Genomic DNA, 20098 nt, shown 5'->3' on the forward strand with positions numbered 1-20098 from the left:
AAGAATTATTATTATTATTATTATTATTATTATTATTATTATTATTACCTTAAACCTGGCTTGGTAGCTAATAGGCAGCCAGTGTAGTTGCCTCAGTAAAGGAGTTATATGCTGAAAAGAGGCAGTTCCCAACAACAGCTGAGCTGCTGCATTTTGCACAACTCCAGCTTCCGGAGTAGCCCCACTGATAGAGTGCAGTGCAGTAATCCACCCTTGAGGTTACTAATGCTTGCACTACTGTGACCAAACTATCCCTGTACAGAAGGGGGCTTAGTTGACAAGTGAGCAAAAACTGGTAAGAGGCACTCCAAGCCATTGCCACTTGTGCCTCCAGAAAGAATGATGGATCTAGGAGTACCCCCAAACTATGAATCTTATTTTTCAGAGGGAGTGCTATACCATCCAGAACAGGCAATGAGCCTATCTAACAGACTCAGGAACCACTCACACATAGGGCTTCTGTCTCACCAGGGTTCAACTTCACTTTATTGGCACTCTTCCAGCCCATTAATGAGGATAGGTACTGAAATATGACCTCTTAAAGTGAAACTACACATTACTGCACATATTGGGACCCTAGCATTTGAGGGATTATGGAAAATTTAAGCATCATCCCCACACCACAGACACACATACACACTGGGGGCCTTGCTAGATGAGGCCTTAGCACGCTTTGAGGCCTGGTTTCCCTGCTGTGCATCCAGATGACCTTAGCATGCCTGAGGCCGGGGCTGCGGAATGTCTAAGAAGGTCCATGGCTTTTTGCGGCTACTTGCTTACTCACGAGTAGCTGCGAAAAGCCATGGACTTGGCACAGCGCTCATACGAGCGCTGTGCCCATCACGCCGGGGGGGGGGGTTGATCCCAGGGGGGAGATGGGGGAGGAAAGGCCAGACCGGCAGGAGAGAGGGATGGCAGAGGGCGACACACGGGAGACGGCAAGGGGGGGCAGAGGGCGACATATGGGAGACAGCGAGGGGATGGCAGAGGGCGACGACGGGGACGGCGAGGGGGGCAGGGGGCGACACACAGGAGATGGCGAGGGGGGCGGAGGGCGATGACGGGAACGGCGAGGGAGGGTGGATGGGGGGCTTAAGTAAAAAAAAAACTTACTTTCTCCGGCGGCTTCGGGGAGCACGTGGCCCCTTTAAAACAAAACAAAAAAATGGCCGACGCTGCAGGGCTTCTGTCATCCCTGCGCGTCGGCCATCTAGGAGGCTGGGCGGCACGCATAAAAGTTAGCACGCCGGCACACCGGCGCCCCGCCTCCAGGCCAGCTCAGCCGGCCTGGTCTAGCAAGGCCCACACTGTGGTCCCAATCTGGATCAGGCCAGCATGACCAGATACAAAAGAGGGTAGGGCTAATGCAGCTTTTACTGTTGTGATGAAGAGGGAATGTCACCAGGTGCTGCCTGCATACAAATGACACCTGCTGAAATTCCCTTTTCTAGACTACTGCTAAAGATACAGGAGCCCTGTCCTCCTTTTCATTTGGTCACCCTATTCATGTTGACTGAAGTTCCACAAAACTCCACAAAGCTAGGAAATTTGGAACAAATGCTGTTGACTTAACAGAAGATCCATTTGTTTAACCATATTTCCATGATACTCCACATATATCTTGAAAAAATGGCTCTTCTCACTGCTGCCAGTCTCGCTGTGCATTTCCGCAGATTCATTGTACTTTTTATTTGTATTGGTTTTCAATAGTTACATTTTATCTACTGTGTTCAATGGTTCAAAGTCTTTTCAACCAGTGATTTTGCTTTATTTCTTACAACCACTGTGGCCTCATCTACACCAAGCAGGATATTGCACTATGAATGTGGTATAAAAACAGTATACAAAAGGCAAAAGCCACACTACTGCTTTATAGCTGTATTGAAGTGCACTGACAACTGTTGGGGCCCATTGACCTTATACTGCTTTCATACCACTATATCCTGCTTGGTGTGGCTCCTGCCTTTTATATACTGTTTTCATACCACTTTCATAGTGAAATATTCTGCATGGTGTAGATATATTTTTCTATTTGAGGCCAAAGGCCTTGTCTTTCCTATCTGGGAATCTGTTGACTGTTCTATACAGTGTTACCACTACTTATGAATTTCATCATTCATAGCCTCAGAAATAAAGAAATAAAAGTTTCTCTGATCAAATGTTAACAGCTTGGCTTGCACATATTCATCTTATAGACTTGTCGAGAGAAGGCCAAGGTACCACTGGAAAGAGTTATGATGATGGATATGAGTAATATGCATGTACCATTGTCAAATATGATTTCACTTTAATACTGTTTCAAAATATTTTTCTTAGAATATGTAATTATTAAAAATGTCATAGAAATATATGCCAGGGAATGGTCCATTTCGGACATGCAAACATTGGAACTAGGCTTACATCTGCAATCATTGGGATGATATATTTAACAGAACTCTCCTTTGGAAAGACAGCTGCTACCAGAAGTAAGCAATTCCTTCATTGCCTATCATGTTGGGCAGGAGGAAAGGAATAAGTTGCCTTTGGAATCATTGTAAGTATCTATTAAGAATCTGGAGTTAATTATAAAGCTTTAGTGTTAAAGGGATATAGAATAGGTAAGAATGACAGACAATAGCCCCACTTGTGTTGCAAGTTACTCTGTGTGCACCATTAGTGGACTGTGATGTTCTCCAAGGAATGATTCCTCAAAACACCACAGAAAGGAGGGATGATACAGTTTCTTCCTTCTGAATCTTCTCATAGCACAGACACTTCTATTAAAGGCCGTACTCAAACACATTGGGATTCTTAACTTCCAGGAAAAAAAGAGAGGTAAGTAGAATTTTCCAAGTTCATCCTCTGTGTAGATGGAGGGATTAGAATAAAGGGACCCGAGGTACTCTGGATTTCAGTTCTGGAAAGTCTGTGAAATGTTAGAAGCAGAGATAAGTTTCATACAGAGATTATGATTTTATCCTGATACAATATTTAGATTGAAAAATATAATATTGTGATATTTCAGAATTCCTGTGATTGGTCTTAAACCATGAGGTAGGATCCAGAAAAACAGATTCTACACCATTGTTAACTAAGGTGTCATTTGTGATTGCAAAAGGCTGAGTTCATCTTTCCTTATTTCAGATGCAAAAAATAAAACTATTTGTGCTCCAATAAACTGTTACAGAATAATATCTACCAGAAAACAGTTAACTATCCAGATGTACAAGAAGCAGGATATAACACTTGGAAAACAGTTTGAAAACTGACTATGGAGTTGTCACTACTGTTATAAACTGTTTTAAAGCAGTAGTGTAGATCCTGCCTATGTCATGACTCATCCTGATAATGCTAGAAAAGACCCTTGACACAATCTCATTCCAAGATTCAATGCATGTTTTATTTGTTTACATCAATATGTCAAATTGATCTGATTTCTGTTTGCTTAAACGTCTTATAATTTCCTCGAAGAATTTGTTAAAGAAAAAATCTGAGTTCACATGAACCCAAAATATCTTACATTCTTTAATCCTTTTTAGCTGGTAGCAATACTTTTAAACAAGATGAATATAGTTTGCTCACAGTTTTATTTAATTTGCCTCTTTGTTGCTTCTGGTAAAACATTTTTTAGACATTTTTGGAAATATATCTATTAGAGGGAATCTAGTGTGAGCATGTCATGTATTCAAGCAGCCTTCAGTTCTTTCAAAGAACTTTATACTCTCTTGAAGATTATGAACTTTCTCTAGCCCTTTTTAAATCACAGCTACAATCTTATTCTCGGAGAGTTCCTAGAGCAGGGATTTCAGCACAGATGCTTTCCATTATGCATCCTTCCAATCTTTGTGATCTGCCTTATCACTTCTTGAAGAGGGTTCATTTTGTCAATTGAACGTTTGTGAATACATGTCTATGAGCAGCATTTCCTAATCCATCATAGTGGGATAAGTGTGCACTTGTTTTCTAATGTTCATACAGGACTTGGCTTGGGGAATTAGGGAAGGATCTACACTACTGCTTTAAAACGGTTTATAACAGTAGTGACAACGGATGGGGCCAAGGACACACTCCATATACTGTTTTCAAAATATTTTCAAAGTGTCATGTCCTGCTTGGTGTAGATCTGGCCCGTCCCAATGTCCAGACCTAACTACACCAAGGAATGGGAATATATATTTAGGTAAACATGAACAAGGAATGTAATAATAATAACAATAATAATAGGTCTCGGAGTCCTTATAAGATTTTTTTTAAGGATAATTTTGGCTTTGTTTCTGCAGGTTGTTTGTATTCAATGCCATTTTGTTTTGCTCACCTAAAGATGCATTCATTATTATTTGTTTAAAAACTGGCTCTCAGCATCTATAAGGGTATCTGAGCCAGGGATTGAGAAGTTATCCTCAAATTACGTATTCTTCCAATGATTAATCTTGGTATCTAATCTCTGAACATGTACCTGTCAGTTGGCAATGTGGGAGAAAACCAGTGATACACTATTGGCTGAAATGGCCACAACATTTTTTTAATAGTCCACCTATTTGTACTTTGACAGTTAGTGGATATTTACAATGGTTTCCCTATATTGTTGGCTTTACTAATACCTATCATCAAATCTTTTTGACAGAATGAATCAAAGAAATAAAATGGACAACCAATCCACTGTGACAGAATTCCTTCTGATGGGATTTTCCAATGACCGTGATGTACAAATTTTGCATTTTGTGATGTTTCTCTTCATTTACTTAATTTCGTTAATAGGAAATTTTCTCATAATCATTGCTGTGGTCTCCAACCACAATCTTCACACCCCCATGTACTTCTTTCTGGTCAATTTATCACTGTCAGACATTTGCTTCATCTCAACCACTATCCCCAAATCCTTGGCCACTTCTTTGACAAATAACAGAATGATTTCTTTTGCCGGATGTGTGGCCCAGATTTTCTTAGGTTTCATTGGTGCAGGTTCTGAGCTTGGCTTGCTCACTATCATGGCTTATGACCGTTATGTCGCCATCTGCCATCCTCTGCAATATAGACTAATCATGAACAGAGAGGCATGCATCAAAATGGCAGTTGCTTCCTGGCTAAGTAACTTGATCCATGCATTCTTACAAACTTGTATCATTTTTAGTTTACATTTCTGTGGGTCTAATAGGATTAGTCAGTATTTCTGTGATGTCCCTCAGTTACAAAAGATTTCTTGCACCGATACAAAAGTTAGCCAAGTCCTGATTTTGGTCATTGGGATTACTGTGGACTCATTTTGTGGTGGGTTCATCTTTGTTTCTTATGGCTACATCTTCTCTGCTGTGCTGAGGATTCCCTCAGTTCAAGGCAGATATAAAGCTTTCTCTACCTGCACTCCCCATTTGACTGTCTTTTCTTTATTTAACTTCACAGTTGTGTTTTCTTACATGAGACCTAAATCACTTTCCTCTACAACTATGGATTTGCTGTCTGCTGTTTTGTACACAGTTTTGCCTCCACTACTGAATCCCATCATTTACTGCTTCAGGAACAAGGACATCCAAGAGGCTGTTTGGAAGTTGTCAAAAAAGTATAAGAATCTTCTGACATGATTGCTTAACCTCCATCTCAAATATATCAGAACTGTGCTCAAGCAACATCTTTCTGCCCTATTTTCGATGGTTCCCTTTTCCTTTCTGATTGTAGCTCAGCACCCCTGTATAGGTCACACTGTCCAGGAGGCTGTGCAACCCTCAGGAGAGGCTTTTGTGGTTTGCAAACTGCTTTTTGGTGAATTTATCACTGTCAGACATTTGCTACATCTCAACCACTATCCCCAAATCCTTGGCCACTTCTTTGACAAGTGACAGAATGATTTATTTTGCCAGATGTGTGGTCCAGGTTATCTTAGTTTTCACCTGTGCAGGTTCTGAGCTTGCCTTGCCCACTATCATGGCTTATGACTGTTACATAGGCCATTGCTAGACCAGGGTTTAGCCCTGTGCGGGCCCCGGCCTGGCCCCTGTGCTTCCAGATGATGCACAGGGGATCCCAGGGTCAGCCAACCCTCCCTTGGCCCAGGATAACTGGCACCGTTTGTGGCCTGGTATTTCCCACAGTCTCGAGACTGCGGGCATGTAGCCCATTCCACCACTTTCCCCAGCTACCGCATTTACTAGCAAGTAGTAGTGGTGGACGGCATGGAGTGCTGCGGCCATCAGGGCAGGGTGGGGAGATGGGGGGGAAACGGAGCTGGATGGGGGGGATCGGAGATCGTGGGTGGGGGGGAAATGGAGCCAGGGGGAATGGGGGGATTGGAGATCATGGGTGGGTGGGTGGTATCGGGGGCATGGGGAGAAATGGGGCAGGGGAGCAGGGAAGCCTTTAAAAAAAACTACCTTTATCATTGTTGTGCTCCTGTGCACATGGCCCCTTTAAGACTACAAACAAAATGGCCAATGTGACGGGCTTTCCTTTACCCCGTCGCATCAACGTGTGGATAGGAGCATCAGCTCGCGCAACTTTTAGTGCGGGCTGGCCCCTCCACACGACCGGATTTTAAGGTACGTCTAGCAAGGCCCGTAGTCATCTATTATAACATGATTGCTTAAACACTGTCTCACACGTATCAGAACTCTGCTCATGCAAGGTATTTCTGCTCATTTCTGTGGTGATTCCTTTTTGCTTTCTGATTGTAGCACAACACCAACTATAGGCTGCACTGCCCAGTAGGCTGTCCAGCCCTCTGCAGAGGCTTTTGTGGTTTCCAAGAAGCCTCAGGTTGGTGTGGGGACAGGAAAGATATTTGCACATGTGGCCTTCTGTTTGGGCAACCTGTGCTTCCATCTATCTGTCCCCAAATGACTGCAATCCTCTTCGGTTCCCCAAGCACTCTTATTAGCTACAGTTATCCATGCTCTGATAACCTCTCGTTTGGATTACTGCAATGCGTTATACGTGGGGCTGCCTTTGAAAATGGTCCGGAAGCTTCAGCTGGTACAAAACAGGGCAACCCATTTACTAACAGGGACTGGCTGGTGAGATCACATTATGCCAGTCCTTTTACAACTTCATTGGCTGCCAGTCCAGGTCCGGGCCCAATTCAAAGTGCTGGTATTGACATTTAAAGCCCTAAACGGTTTGGGGCCAGGTTATTTGAAGGAACGCCTCCTACCATATGTACCTGCCCGGACCTTAAGATCATCTACTTCCTTCTCTGTGAGCCCCTGCCAAAGGAAGTGAGGCAGGTGGCTACTAGGAGGAGGGCTTTCTCCGCTGTGGCACCCCGGTTGTGGAATGAGCTCCCCAGCGAGGTCTGCCTGACGCCTACACTGTACTCCTTTTGTTGCCAGCTGAAGACCTTTTTATTCACTCAGTATTTTAACACTTAATTTTAACTTAAATTTAAATTTTACTGTTTTAACTCTGTATTTTAATCTTATATCAATTTTGCTGCGTGGTTTTATCCTGGTTGTGCTTTTTATACTGTATTTTGTATTTGTGCTTTTAACCTGTTGGTTGTTTTATGATGGTTTTAATTTTTGTGAAACGCCCAGAGAGCTTCGGCTATTGGGCGGTATAAAAATGTAATAAATAAATAATAAATAAACAAATAAATAAATTAGCCCACAATGACCTTACACGGGTTATGTATATAAACATGGGTTTAGCATTGCATTTGCTAAAATAAAGAATTACCTTTCTGTGCTAGTTTTTCCCTATAGTACTCTGCTTTATGTTATTATTTATTATTATTTATTTATACAGCACCATCAATGTACATGGTGCTGTACATGGTGCTGTACAATGTACATGTTTCACCTTTATATAAGGTTGTACAAATGACACCTGCTGGCTCCACGAAACTCCACAAAGCTAGGAAATTTGAAACAAAGGCTGTTGTCTTAACAGAAGGTCCATTTGTTTAGCCATATGATTCCACATAGAATATCAGAGTTGGAAGGGGCCTATAAGGCCAGATATTACTGCCTTACTTTGATGCCTGGTGCAGCCTGGACGTGGGGAGGCTATTTGTGGGTGGGGTGGGAAATGAGGCATGGAGGCATGCCATTGGTAGCCTCCCCATGGCACCACCAGAGATGGGAGGGGGAATCCAAGCACATAAATTGACTCCCTCCCCTCCCCTCCCCTCCTCTCTTCTTCCTCTTTGAAGCATTGCTGTCGAGTAGCATGTACATGCTCTGATAGCTGGCAGAACATGATTAGGAAAGAAGAGGCCACAGCAGCGGCTGCCACGTGCAGCCTCCCAAAAGTCTCACACAAGTGACAGAGAGGGAGCCAAGGCCCCAGTGGCCACACACCTCCACCAGAGCAGTGACAGCAATGAGCAGGGAGTGATCATGACCTTTGGCAGCAGTGTGGGCGGCTGGCCAGATGCTCCCATTGGCCATATAGGCCTCAGGTTTTACTTTTCAAGGAGCAGCTTCCAAGCACAAGGACGTGCTTGGGAGGCTGTTTCCTCATGTGAAGGGGGAGGTGCAGGCATGGCAGTGACACTCTGTCCAGTTGCGTCAGGAGCCTTCCCTATTGACCAGATAGGTCTCTGGTTGGGGCGAACCAGTTGCGTGGGGGAAATGGGCCATGAGGCAGGTTAAGGGCACATGTGTTGCTTCCCCCTCTTTTTCTCTCTTCCTAGGAACCCCTCCCCCTCCCCCCCACTCATCCTTTGGCCTTTTAAATGTGTTCAACATGTGTGGGATGCCAAATGCTCCCCTCCCCCTAATTTTATTGCTAGTGTGGGTGTTGTGAGTATGCCTTTGCTGCCACCTCTTATACTCATGCCCCCATGGGAGAGGCATAGCAGCAGAGTACCTGGCAGTTGGGGGTCCTGGGTATATCCCACCCCCTCCTAACACCTGGGTATAAAGTGAAGGTTGGGTTCCTTGTACAAAACCTAAACAATGGCCTTTTATCTTGGGCCACAAGGGCTTACATGGGGTAGTGGGATTTGAGGGGTCATAACTCATGGTGACAAAGCACAAGGGGGATTCCTGCATTTGCAGGGGGTTGGACTCGATGGCCTTATAGGCCCCTTCCTGCTATTCTGTTCTATGATTCTGACTTTTGCCTCCCAATTGGTCCCAATTTGGGAAGTGGCCGCCGCCTGTGTGGTCAGCAATGGGCATGGGACGTTTAGTTGAATTCCCACCCTATCCCATCCGATTGGGAATCAGCAGTTTCTGGAGATGCCCCTTTCAGGAACACCCCCCAGGGCCATTAGGGAAGTCCCTACTGCTGGACCTGGCCTGCTCTCCAGATTGTAGCCTAGCAGGGGGAAGAAAAAGGTGGCTGGTGCCTCCTAATCCAGTGGGGCGGATGACTTGCTGGTTTCTGGCCCGCAACAACATAGCCGGCCTGCTGTATTGAAGATACATAGCCAGCCTGCTGTATTGTATAAATACACATATAAATGTATAAATACATAGCCGGCCTGCTGTATTGAAGAGGCAGCTGGACAAGCATCTGTCAGGGATGCTTTAGGGTGGATTCCTGCATTGAGCAGGGGGTTGGACTCGATGGCCTTGTAGGACCCTTCCAACTCTGCTATTCTATGATTCTATGATTCTATGTTTCATCCCTAGGCCACAGACTAACTGGGAGTGTCAAGGGGTGGCTGGTGCCTACACTGGGTCCCAAGTTCAATCCCCCTTCCCCCACATCTCCTGATAGTGCTGGGTGGAGGGGATTCCGGCCTGAATCCCTGGACAGTCAGTGTTGGCAGTGCTGGGCTCAAGAAACTGATAGCAATGGAGCCAATTGCCCAGGGAGGCAGGGGGCCTATCCCACACTGGAGGCATTCGGGGGCAGCTGGACATCTGCCGGGTGTGGTTTTGAGGTGGATTCCTGCATTGAGTAGGGGGATTGGACTCAGTGGCCTCATAGGCCTCTTCCAACTATTCTATGATTCTATGAAATCAGTATCAGGAAGCTTCCCTTATTCTTTACTCCCATGTAAGCAGGAGTAGAGGAGGTTGCCAACAGGTCAGGTAACAACCCACCTGGTCTATTCAGGGCAAGGACTGACATCTAAACTTACCCAGGGATGAGGAAAGAAGTTGTTGTGGAAGCTGTCAGAGCAGCTGTCAGTGGGTATGGATGTTGCAGTGCTGGACAGAAAAGTGGTTTGGGTCACTATAGGCTGTTGGTTTTTTTTCAAGACCGTGACCACTGGCTATATAGCCAAACTCTGGAGCAGGCATAGCCCAGTGCTGGGTGTGCCCTGGTGGTATACACAAACTCTATGAATTTAATTCCCTTAGCAGGGTAAATGTTTCCTGTTTAATTTACACAGTTGTGTTTCTCTGGTTCTGGCAGGAGCCGTGCTCACATAAGCCTGGACATTTGAGCATTCATCTACATTTATATCTCAATTTGTGTTTTCCCTCCATATACCTGAAGATTTTGCTCTGAGGCTTTGGGAATTGCAGGCCCATGCAAAGAAGTTTTTAGCTCTTGGCTGGCTTGGATAGGGTGGAAACTTCCAGTTCTCCTTGCACAACGGCTTCGATAAGGGTAACACAATCACTTTCACATAGTGGATTCCTGGCAACACCAATCCTCCCATTCACATCTGGTGCACATCACAAGTCTGGAATAGCAAACACAATAACCTTGGACCAAGATGCCTGGTCAGGCCATGATCCATGCGTGCAACCATATGAGCACAGCATCCTTTGCTAGGCTGGATGGGGGGCTTTCAGATCAAGTCTTAGGAAGCAGCTTTGATTGAGACGATATGCCAACATAAAATGGGCATGCATTCTGAATGCTTCCCTTGGGTTCCCCCCATTCACCAGTGTGGCAACAATTTGGGTTTTGCTTAAAGGACAACTCCTTATATTGCAAGCCTTGCAGATCCTCATACAATGCAGCAATCTTGGCCTGGCGTCTTGATTGTCTGGCCCTGTTTATTCCCAGACTCAGTTTGAAGGAGGGTATTGACCACCAGGCCCTGGGAAGGACCTGGAGAAAAGTCATAGCAGAACTTTTAGGAGTTACTCAAACATGGGTGATTTATTTATCTCATTCAAGCTTTTCTTTTGGTTTCAGAATCCCAATCCAAGTATCATGAAGGGCTCATTTCTCTTGTAAAGCAGAAGTCCTTCCTGAAGCATTACTCCCTAATAGCAAGTTTATTACAGACCTGACACATTTAACTAGAGCAGCAGATCTCACGATGTTGTAGGTTTAAAATAGGGGTGTGCACGGACCCCCCGATCCGCTTCTCTTCCAGATCCGCAACTTCCGGATCGGGTCCGGTCCACTCCGCTCCACCTATAGTCCGCTCCGGTTCGCTGCGAAGCTACAGATCTGGATCGGAGCTCCGCTTTTCCACCCCATAGGCTTGCATTGAAATCCAAAAAAGCCTACAACTTTTTTTCTGTTAAAGTTAGAAACCTCAAATTTGGCACCATGACACCTCTTGCATGTATACACATGCATGCCAAGACTCAAGCCAATCCAAGCCTCCCCTGATTTTGGGGGAATTTATGAAAATCGGACACCCCATTTTCAGGCATGGACTGTTCTCCGACATTTTGACAGATAAAAATTTGGAAGCAGGCACATCCGCATTCATGGCAAGTTTCAAGCAGATTCCATCATCCCCTGATTTGGGGGGGGGGGTTTAACCTCCAACGCAGCACCGCTAACCCCAATTCCAACACCCCTTTCTATATCTCCGTCAATTTTGACGTTAGAAAACTCAAATTTGGCACCATGACACCTCATGCACATATACACATGCATGCCAAGACTCGGCAGATGCCCTACCACAGCAGCACTCTGGGGGGAAGGCACGCAGGCAGTCAGGCAGCAGGCATTTCTGGGGGCATAAAGAAGTGAGGCAAGGATGGTTTGTTTCAAAGCCAGCAGTAAGTCATGCATTGCAAACCATCCCTGCGAGGTGGTCACAGAGGAGGAGGACAGGCGGGCAGAGAGCCAGGCAGAGATACACCATAGATCTAGTATGGGGGAGTCAGTCCCGGCAGATGCCCCACCAAGGACTTGCCCATTTGATTTTCACAGCAGGAGAGGCGTCCTGCTTACTGGTGCCAGCCTGAGCCTTCCCTTGACCACCACTGCTTTCAGCACGCCTAGCCACAGACGTGCGCCTGCTCCCTCTTCTCATGATGATAATAATATACTACTACTAATACTAATAATAATAATATATATTTGGGGAAATGGGACAAGTGTGTATGCTTTGCCCAAACTGGATTTGAAATGCTCAAACTGTATTGGCTTTTTTTGCACTTCACAAGCAGTGCACACAGCACACTCACACAATAACACACAGTCCAAGTAACACACACACACACACACATACAGAGAGAGGAGAGAGAGAGAGAGAGAGAGAGAGAGAGAATACTCTTTTTTGTATTTTTTTGTATTTTTTTTATATAGAAGAAAGAAGGAAGATGAAACACAGTCAGGCTTTAAAAGGGGGAAGGGGGGAACCAAACAAACAAACACTCCAAAAATTAAAAATAAAGTTTATATAAAATCAAAGTAAGGGAAAAACACAGAGCAAACTAAGCAAACAGTCAGAAACAAGCAAACAAACACACACACAACCCAAGCTAAATCCTAATCTAATCTCCTCCAAATCCAAACACAGCAGCAGCACCTATAACTAACTCCTCTCTCCACGAACGCCAACCCACAAAGAGACACAAAGCAGAAAGCTCTCAGGGTGGCTCTGCCTTAGTCCCCCCCTCCAACGCTGGGATTGGAGAATGCTTCATGAGGTCATCACTTCTCATCAGGATTGGGAGTTGAATCTGCCTCTCAGCACTTCAAAAAGGTACCTCTCCCGCTTTTTTTACCCTATTTTTAAAAAAGTTATAGCAAGCGAACCGCACCACACAGAGTGCTGAGAGTAGGCTCAAAATGACCCCCAGCAACGACTCTCTAAGCACACAAAATTTCAGAAAGATAGCTTTAAAAACAACAGAGTTATCCCCTAATCTTTTCTGCAATGCAATCCTATGGGCGAAATTATCCAAAATGGCGGGCGGATCGCTCTGTGAAAAGAGAAGCACTTCTCCTATGGCCGCTTCTCTTCGCCATGCTTCTCCAGGACCCCGGTTCGCTTCTACTCCGCCTCTAGGCAAGGCGGATCAGACCAATTCACTTCTGATTCTCCGATTCTAAGCGGAGCGGAGCACATCCCTAGTTTAAAACTATATTTATTATACTCACAGAAAGGTTGCACACCATGTCCTGCTGGACATTGGGGATGTTATATGTTTTATCATTTAGAGTTGGGGCAGTCACACCCAGGGCTAGAACATCATCTGCTAGATGGAGAATCTGCCTCCCTGTTGTGACATGGCAGACATTCAAATGCATGTGGTTTTAGTGTAATGTGTGCATCATAGTGGCCAGATTGCAGAGCCGCTAGGAGGCAGGTAAGGGCATTCAGCTTGGGTGTCTTGATTTTCCACAGGGATGGAGAGTGACTTCCTTTGTTGGGTTCCCCCCCCCTCCCATTACTGCAACTTTCAACAATGGGAGAACCATTCTCTAATCTTGTTGGGTTTTCTGCTGTGACTACAGTAGCAGTTCAGACATATACACACCACTCTCATACAGTCCAGGGATGATGACATTTATTCTTGCACCAGTATTACCACCACTTATGAACTTCATCATTCAAGCATGAGAAATAAAGAAATAAATGTGTCTCTGATCAAATGTTAACTGCTTGGTTTGCTCATAGTCATCTTATTGACTTGTCAAGATAAGGCCAAGGTACCAGTGGAAAGAGGGTTATGGTTATGGATATGAGTAACACGCATGTGCCATTATCAAAATATTTTTTTCCTAGAATATGTAATTAATAAAAATGTAATATGAATATATGCCAGGGAATGGTCCATTTCAGACCTGCAAACTTTCTAATTAGGCTTACATCTGCAATCATTGGGATGGTACAGACACAAAGAATCCTAAACACTTAACATAACTCTCTTTTGGAAATAATGCTGCTAACAGAAGTGAGCTATTCCTTCACTGCCTATCATGCTGGGCAGTAGGAAAGGAATAAGTTGCCTTTGGAATCACTGTAACTATCTGTTAAGAATCTGGAGTTAATTATAAGCCTTTAGTGTTAAAGGAGGATAGAACAGGTAAGAAAGACAGACAATGGGCTCATCTACACCAAGCAGGATATTCCATTATGAAAGTGGTGTGAAAGTGGTATATAAAACACAGGAGCCACACTACTGCTTTATAGCGGTATTGGAGTGCACTGACAACTGTTGGACCCCATGACACATACTGTATACTACTTGGTGTAGATGTGTCATGGGCCCCAACAGTTGTCAGTGCACTTTAGTACCACTATAAAGCAGTAGTGTAGATCCTGCAATGCACTTCAGTACCACTGTAATGCAGTAGTGTGGCTCCTGCCTTTCATACTGCTTTCATAGTGGAATATCCTGCTTGCTGTAGATGAGCCCAATGACCCCACTTGTATTGCAAATTATTCTGTGCACATCATTATTGGACTGTGATGTTCTCCAAGGAATTATTCCTTGAAATAGAGGGATGATGCAACTGCTTCCTTCTGCATCTTTTCATAGCACTGACATTTCTATTAAAGACCATTCTCAAGCACATTGGGAGTCTCAACTTCCAAGCAAAAAAGAGAGATAAGTAGAATCCTCTACGTTGATGGAGGGATTAGAATAAAGCGACCCTGGGCACTCAGGATTTCATTTCTGAAAAGACTGTGAAATGTTAGAAGCAGATATAAGATTCATAGATTATGATTTTATCATGATACAATGTTTAGATTGGAAACTATAATATTGTGATATTACAGAATTCTACTGATTGGTTTTAAACCTTGAAATAGGATCCAGAAATACAGGTTCTACACCATTGTTAAGTAATGTGTCATTTGATATTGCAAAAGGCTGAGTTCATCTTTCCTTCTTTCAGATGCAAAAACCAAAACTTTCTGTGCTTTAATAAACTGTTACAGAATAATATTTATCAGAAAACAGTTAACTCTGGCTGGACCTACAACAAGCAGGATATGACAATTTGAAAATAGTTTGAAAAATGTATATGATGTGCATCCTGGGAGTCAACAGTTGCCACTACTGTAAAAAACTATTTTAAAACAGTAGTGCAGATCCTGCCTACTGCATAATTCAACCAGATAATACTAGAAAAGACCCTTGATCCAATCCCAATATATGTTTAATTTGAGAGAGACCTTGTTTCCTATATTTTATTCTCAGATTTATTTAACTTTCCTATTTGTTACTTCAGGCAATTTTTTTTAAAGATATATTTGGAAATGTGCCTACTAGAGGGAATCTAGTGTGAGAATGCCATATATTCAAGTAGCCTTCAGCTCTCTCGAACTACTTTATACTCTCTCGTAGATTATGAACTTTCTCTAGGCCTTTTTAATTCACAGCTACAATATTTTTCTCTGAGAGTTCCTTTTCGTCTTCAAATACTAAGTGATAAGAGCAGGGATTTCAGCACAGATGTTTTCCATTATGCATCCTTCCAATCTCCATGATCTGCCTCATCACTTCTTGAAGAGGGTTCATTTTGTCAATTGAACGTTTGTGAATGCATGTCTATGAGCAGCATGGTCTTACATCACAGGGGGATAGGTGTGCACAGCCAAACTTGTTTTCTAATGTTCATACAAGATTTGGGATTCTGTTAGTCTGTGGACAGGTCCATCAATTAGTTGTCTTTATTAAAAGCAACCCCCTACCCATGAGACAAAATGGGCTAGCTAACCAAGCAGCTTCACTAACACACATTCTGCCCACTAATACTTTTCTTGATTGGAAACAGTGATGCAGCTAGGTAACTTTAGACCCTGTTGGTCCCTTTATATGGCCTCATGAATAATCTCAATTGCAAAGCATGCGATCAACCTATGCATTACATGCTTTACAATGGCTTCTGCATTCCTCATATGTTTAAATATTTGCAAACCTGATTAAAAATACTCTCAGCATGTTCAGTTTTGCATTTTAAGCTAACTTCAACAATAAGACTAATAGCTCTCAAGTCCTCATAAGGGTGTTTTTAGGATAATTCTGGTTTTGTTTGTATCTGCTAGTTGTTTGTATTTTCTGTCATTTTGTTTTACTCAAATAAAGCGTCATTCATTATTATTTGTTTAAAAACTGGCTCTCAGCATCTATAAGGGTATATTTATGATGACTTTTGTTTCACTTGAATGAGCCACAGATTAAGAAGTTATCCTCAAATTGTGTAATCTTCCAATGATTAACATTGGTATTAAATCTCTGGACGTGTGCCTGAGATGCAGGAGGAAACCAGTGATACACTGTTGGCTGAAACTGGCCACAAAATTTTATTAATAGTCCACCTATTTGTACTTTGACAGTTAGTGGATATTTACAAAGGTTTCCCTATATTGTTGGCTCTACTAATACCTATCATCAAATCTTTTTGACAGAATGAATCAAAGAAATAAAATGGACAACCAATCCACTGTGACAGAATTCCTTCTGATGGGATTTTCCAATGACCGTGGTGTACAAATTTTGCATTTTGTGATGTTTCTCTTCATTTACTTAATTTCCTTAATGGGGAATTTTCTCATAACTATTGTCGTGATCATCAACCACCACCTTCACACCCCCATGTACTTCTTTTTGGTCAATTTATCACTGTCGGACATTTGCTACATCTCAACCACTGTCCCCAAATCCTTGGCCACTTCTTTGACAAATGACAAAATGATTTCTTTTGCTGGATGTGTGGCCCAGGTTTTCTTAGTTATCACCTGTGCAGGTTCTGAGCTTGCCTTGCTCACTATCATGGCTTATGACCGTTATGTCGCCATCTGCCATCCTCTGCAGTATAGCCTAATCATGAACAGAGAGGCATGCATCCAAATGGCAGTTGCTTCCTGGATAAGTAACTTGATCCATGCATTCTTACAAACTTGTATCATTTTTAGTTTAAATTTCTGCAGCTCTAGTAGGATTGGCCAGTATTTCTGTGATGTCCCTCAGTTACAAAAGATTTCTTGCACTGATACAAAAGTTAGCCAAGGCCTGATTTTGGTCATTGGGATTATTGTGGACTCATTTTGTAGTGGGTTCATCTTTGTTTCTTATGGCTACATCTTCTCGGCTGTGCTGAGGATTCCCTCAGTTCAAGGCAGATATAAAGCTTTCTCTACCTGCACTCCCCACTTGACTGTCTTTTCTATATTTATTATCACAGCTGTGTTTTCTTACATGAGGCCTACAGCACTTTCTTCTACAACTATTGATTTGCTGTCTGCTGTTTTGTACACAGTTTTGCCTCCACTACTGAATCCCATCATTTACAGCTTCAGGAACAAGGACATCCAAGAGGCTGTATGGAAGATGTCAAAAATATATATAAAAACCTTCTAACATGATTGCTTAACCTCTGTCTTATACGTATCAAACCTCTGCTTATCCAAGGTCTTTTGTATCTTATTTTGAGCAATTTCCTTTTCCTTTCTGACTGTAGCTCAGCCCCCCGAACTATTGCCTACAGCATCCTGGAGGCTGTCCAGCCCTCAGAAGAGGCTTTTGTGAATTGCAAGCAACTGGAGGTTTGTGTGGGGATAGGCAAGGTTTTTGCATATGAGGTATCCTGTGTGGACATACCATTGTTCCATCTTTCTATACCCAGATGTCCGCAATCCTTCACTTCAGATTCCCAGTGACTGTCTTTAGCTCATGATGGCCTTACATGGGTTATGTATATAGCCATGGTTTCATTATTTTATTTGTTAAAATTAAGAATTAAAGGAACACCTGTGCTAGATTTTCCCCTGTTGTACACTGCTTTGTGCTCCATCTTTGGATGAGGTTAGTTAGGACTCAGTAGTTAGTTAGCTTCTCAGTAGTTACCCTATGATGATGAGAACACATTTCAGTGGAGATTTGCCAGAGCACAGCTACTATGACTTTCAGACAGTTATAATTTTTTTAAGGAGGAAATGGATCTGATGAAGTCTGAGGCAGAAGCATTTTGTACTATGGTCTAAGACTTCACCCTTTCCCTCAGAATGGAAGTCTTAAAGGGACAGGTCTCTGACTTGTAGCCTAGCACTCCTCCATTTCTCCAAGAGTTCATGCCTGGCCCATTGTTGGTGTTGTCACATTGGCTCCCTGGAATGTGGAGCTATTGTAGATGAGGGTGCTGGCCTAGTGCTGGGGCTAGGCTCAGGGGCCTCTGAAGGCTCAGGAGCAGTAGTGTCTGAAGGGTCAGGATCAGGTGTCTCTGGAGGTTCGGGCTCAGGTGTCTCTGGAGGCTCTGCAGTGGTGCTTGGAGCTGGAGTTTCCTCTCACTGAGGCAAATAGTGCTGACAAAAGATGTAGATCTCAAACTGATCAAGAAATTGAAAATTAATAAATCATGCTAAAGAACTCAAATGTGAAAATGCTGATCTTCTTATCCAGTGACAGCAGAATGTTTTAACTTTGTAAATTAAAATAAAAGGTTTTTTATATATACAAATGAACAAACAACATAAAAAACATAAACCTGAATATCAAGTTTTATATTGGACCTGTTCAGATGAGAATTCGGGCTCTGTGGTTAGCAAAACTTTTGTTTTCTGTTGTTAGCGTTAACCACAAGCCATGCTGTCAGACATAACTAAGCCAGGGTTAGAACTGCTAACCCTGCTGCAGACAGTCCAACTGGGTTTAGAAAATGTCCAGGGTTTAGCAAAATGCATCACACACAACACCTTAAACCCTGCTGTTTAGCCAAAAGCCTGTAAGGTTCCACCTTTGCTCCACTGACTAATAGGTGGAGTTTTACAAGGGGCATCGGAGGGTATAGAAGCAACGCTTTTTTCCTTGCCCAGATACATTTTTTGCATAGAGAACATGGCAAAGCCGAGCAATCCTCCAGGACCTTCAGCCACTCCTCCACAGGCTGTGGAACATAACCCCTGAAAATGATATATCAGTTCCAGTTCTGAAGATGATGTTTTTCCTTCATATAAACTTCTACATGAGGAACAGACTGAACAAGCTGAGATCCCCCAAATGTGGCACAACATTTTGAAAGTCATGTCAGCTGAGAACGTTGCAGCAAACATAAAAAAAATCAATCTTTCCTTCTACGTGTGTGTGTGTGTGTGTGTGTGTATGTAATAGGTTTCTGTTAGTATAAAGAGACATAATGAAACGTCAATCTATTCATAGGCATCAGCCGTGAATAATGTTGGTGCAGAAAATCATAGAGTCACCCTTGACTCTGGCCTTGTTAAACATGACTTCAATAGGGACCATTCAAATAGAGGTGTGTGGTTATTTCTAAATTTTAGTATTAAAGAAATATTGTGTCTTTTTACGAGACAAAAAACTTCAAAATATTTTCTTAAGTTCTTTCTTAAGAATTGATCCCCACATCTGATCAACTAGATCATGTCTTCTTGAGTGGGATTATAGGACTGCAAACTGGTGACCTAGATTATTCTTCTCTGCGAAAGTGTCATAAAGCTATGCAGTGTATTGTGAAAATGACTGTTTTTGGGGTTCTGAGGCAATGCTTAAACTAATATCTACAAGATACCTGTATTGGGTGTCCTATCCAGGCTCCTAGACAATCTTCGAATCAATGTTTATCTTAGCCCAAAAGGGTCATCTCAAGAAGATTGTGTGTGGGAAAATATGTTTTAAAAGTATAGTGCATATTGTCACTCTAATAGGGTACAGTTTAAAATGCCTTGTTTCTCACAATAGTGTGTAGTTGAAGTTTTAATTTTGATTTCTAAAATAGGTAGATCACACAATGCCTTGAAACAGATCAATAAAACCTTGGGGGGGAAATCTGATGATCCATCTTTAAACCATGTCATGAAAGTGATTTAAAACATTTATATCCTATAAATACATTTTACAGCTGTAAAGCAAAATTCTGAATAAAATGTTTCATTTAAAAAAAATTGATGTGTATTTTCCTCTTTTGTAAAAGCTATCACAAGCTTCATGGCATTTATTCCAATCAGGACGCCTAGCTGATTTCTTCCAAGTATGCATCTAGTAAGAGTCAGTTTTGGTCAAAATGGAGCTTTGACACCAAAATCTAACAAAGGAAAGTGTTTCTTTATTTTTATTTAGTT

The 20098-nt window shown here is 42.8% G+C and overlaps 2 protein-coding genes across 2 annotated transcripts; both read left to right on the top strand.

The window, feature by feature from the left end:
- The first annotated feature begins 4604 nt into the window (after positions 1–4604).
- Positions 4605–5558, top strand: LOC134406435 (olfactory receptor 14A16-like). Its single transcript, XM_063137863.1, has one exon. It carries the CDS (start codon positions 4605–4607, stop codon positions 5556–5558), a length of 954 nt encoding a protein of 317 aa, XP_062993933.1.
- Positions 5559–16433: 10875 nt separating this feature from the next.
- On the top strand, positions 16434–19178 carry LOC134406474 (olfactory receptor 14A16-like). The gene is made up of 2 exons (XM_063137920.1): positions 16434–17356; positions 19142–19178. Exons 1-2 carry the CDS (start codon positions 16434–16436, stop codon positions 19176–19178), a joined length of 960 nt encoding a protein of 319 aa, XP_062993990.1.
- Positions 19179–20098: the final 920 nt, after the last annotated feature.

This window comes from Elgaria multicarinata, chromosome 11 (genome assembly GCF_023053635.1).
Source record: "Elgaria multicarinata webbii isolate HBS135686 ecotype San Diego chromosome 11, rElgMul1.1.pri, whole genome shotgun sequence".
Lineage (NCBI taxonomy): Eukaryota > Metazoa > Chordata > Lepidosauria > Squamata > Anguidae > Elgaria > Elgaria multicarinata.

Coding starts and splice junctions, on each gene's coding strand:
- LOC134406435 (XM_063137863.1), top strand. CDS start 4,605: ATGAATCAAAGAAATAAAATGGACAACCAATCCACTGTGACAGAATTC.
- LOC134406474 (XM_063137920.1), top strand. CDS start 16,434: ATGAATCAAAGAAATAAAATGGACAACCAATCCACTGTGACAGAATTC. Junction 17,357..19,141: donor CAAGAGGCTGTATGGAAGAT/GTCAAAAATATA, acceptor GGTTTCTGTTAG/TATAAAGAGACATAATGAAA.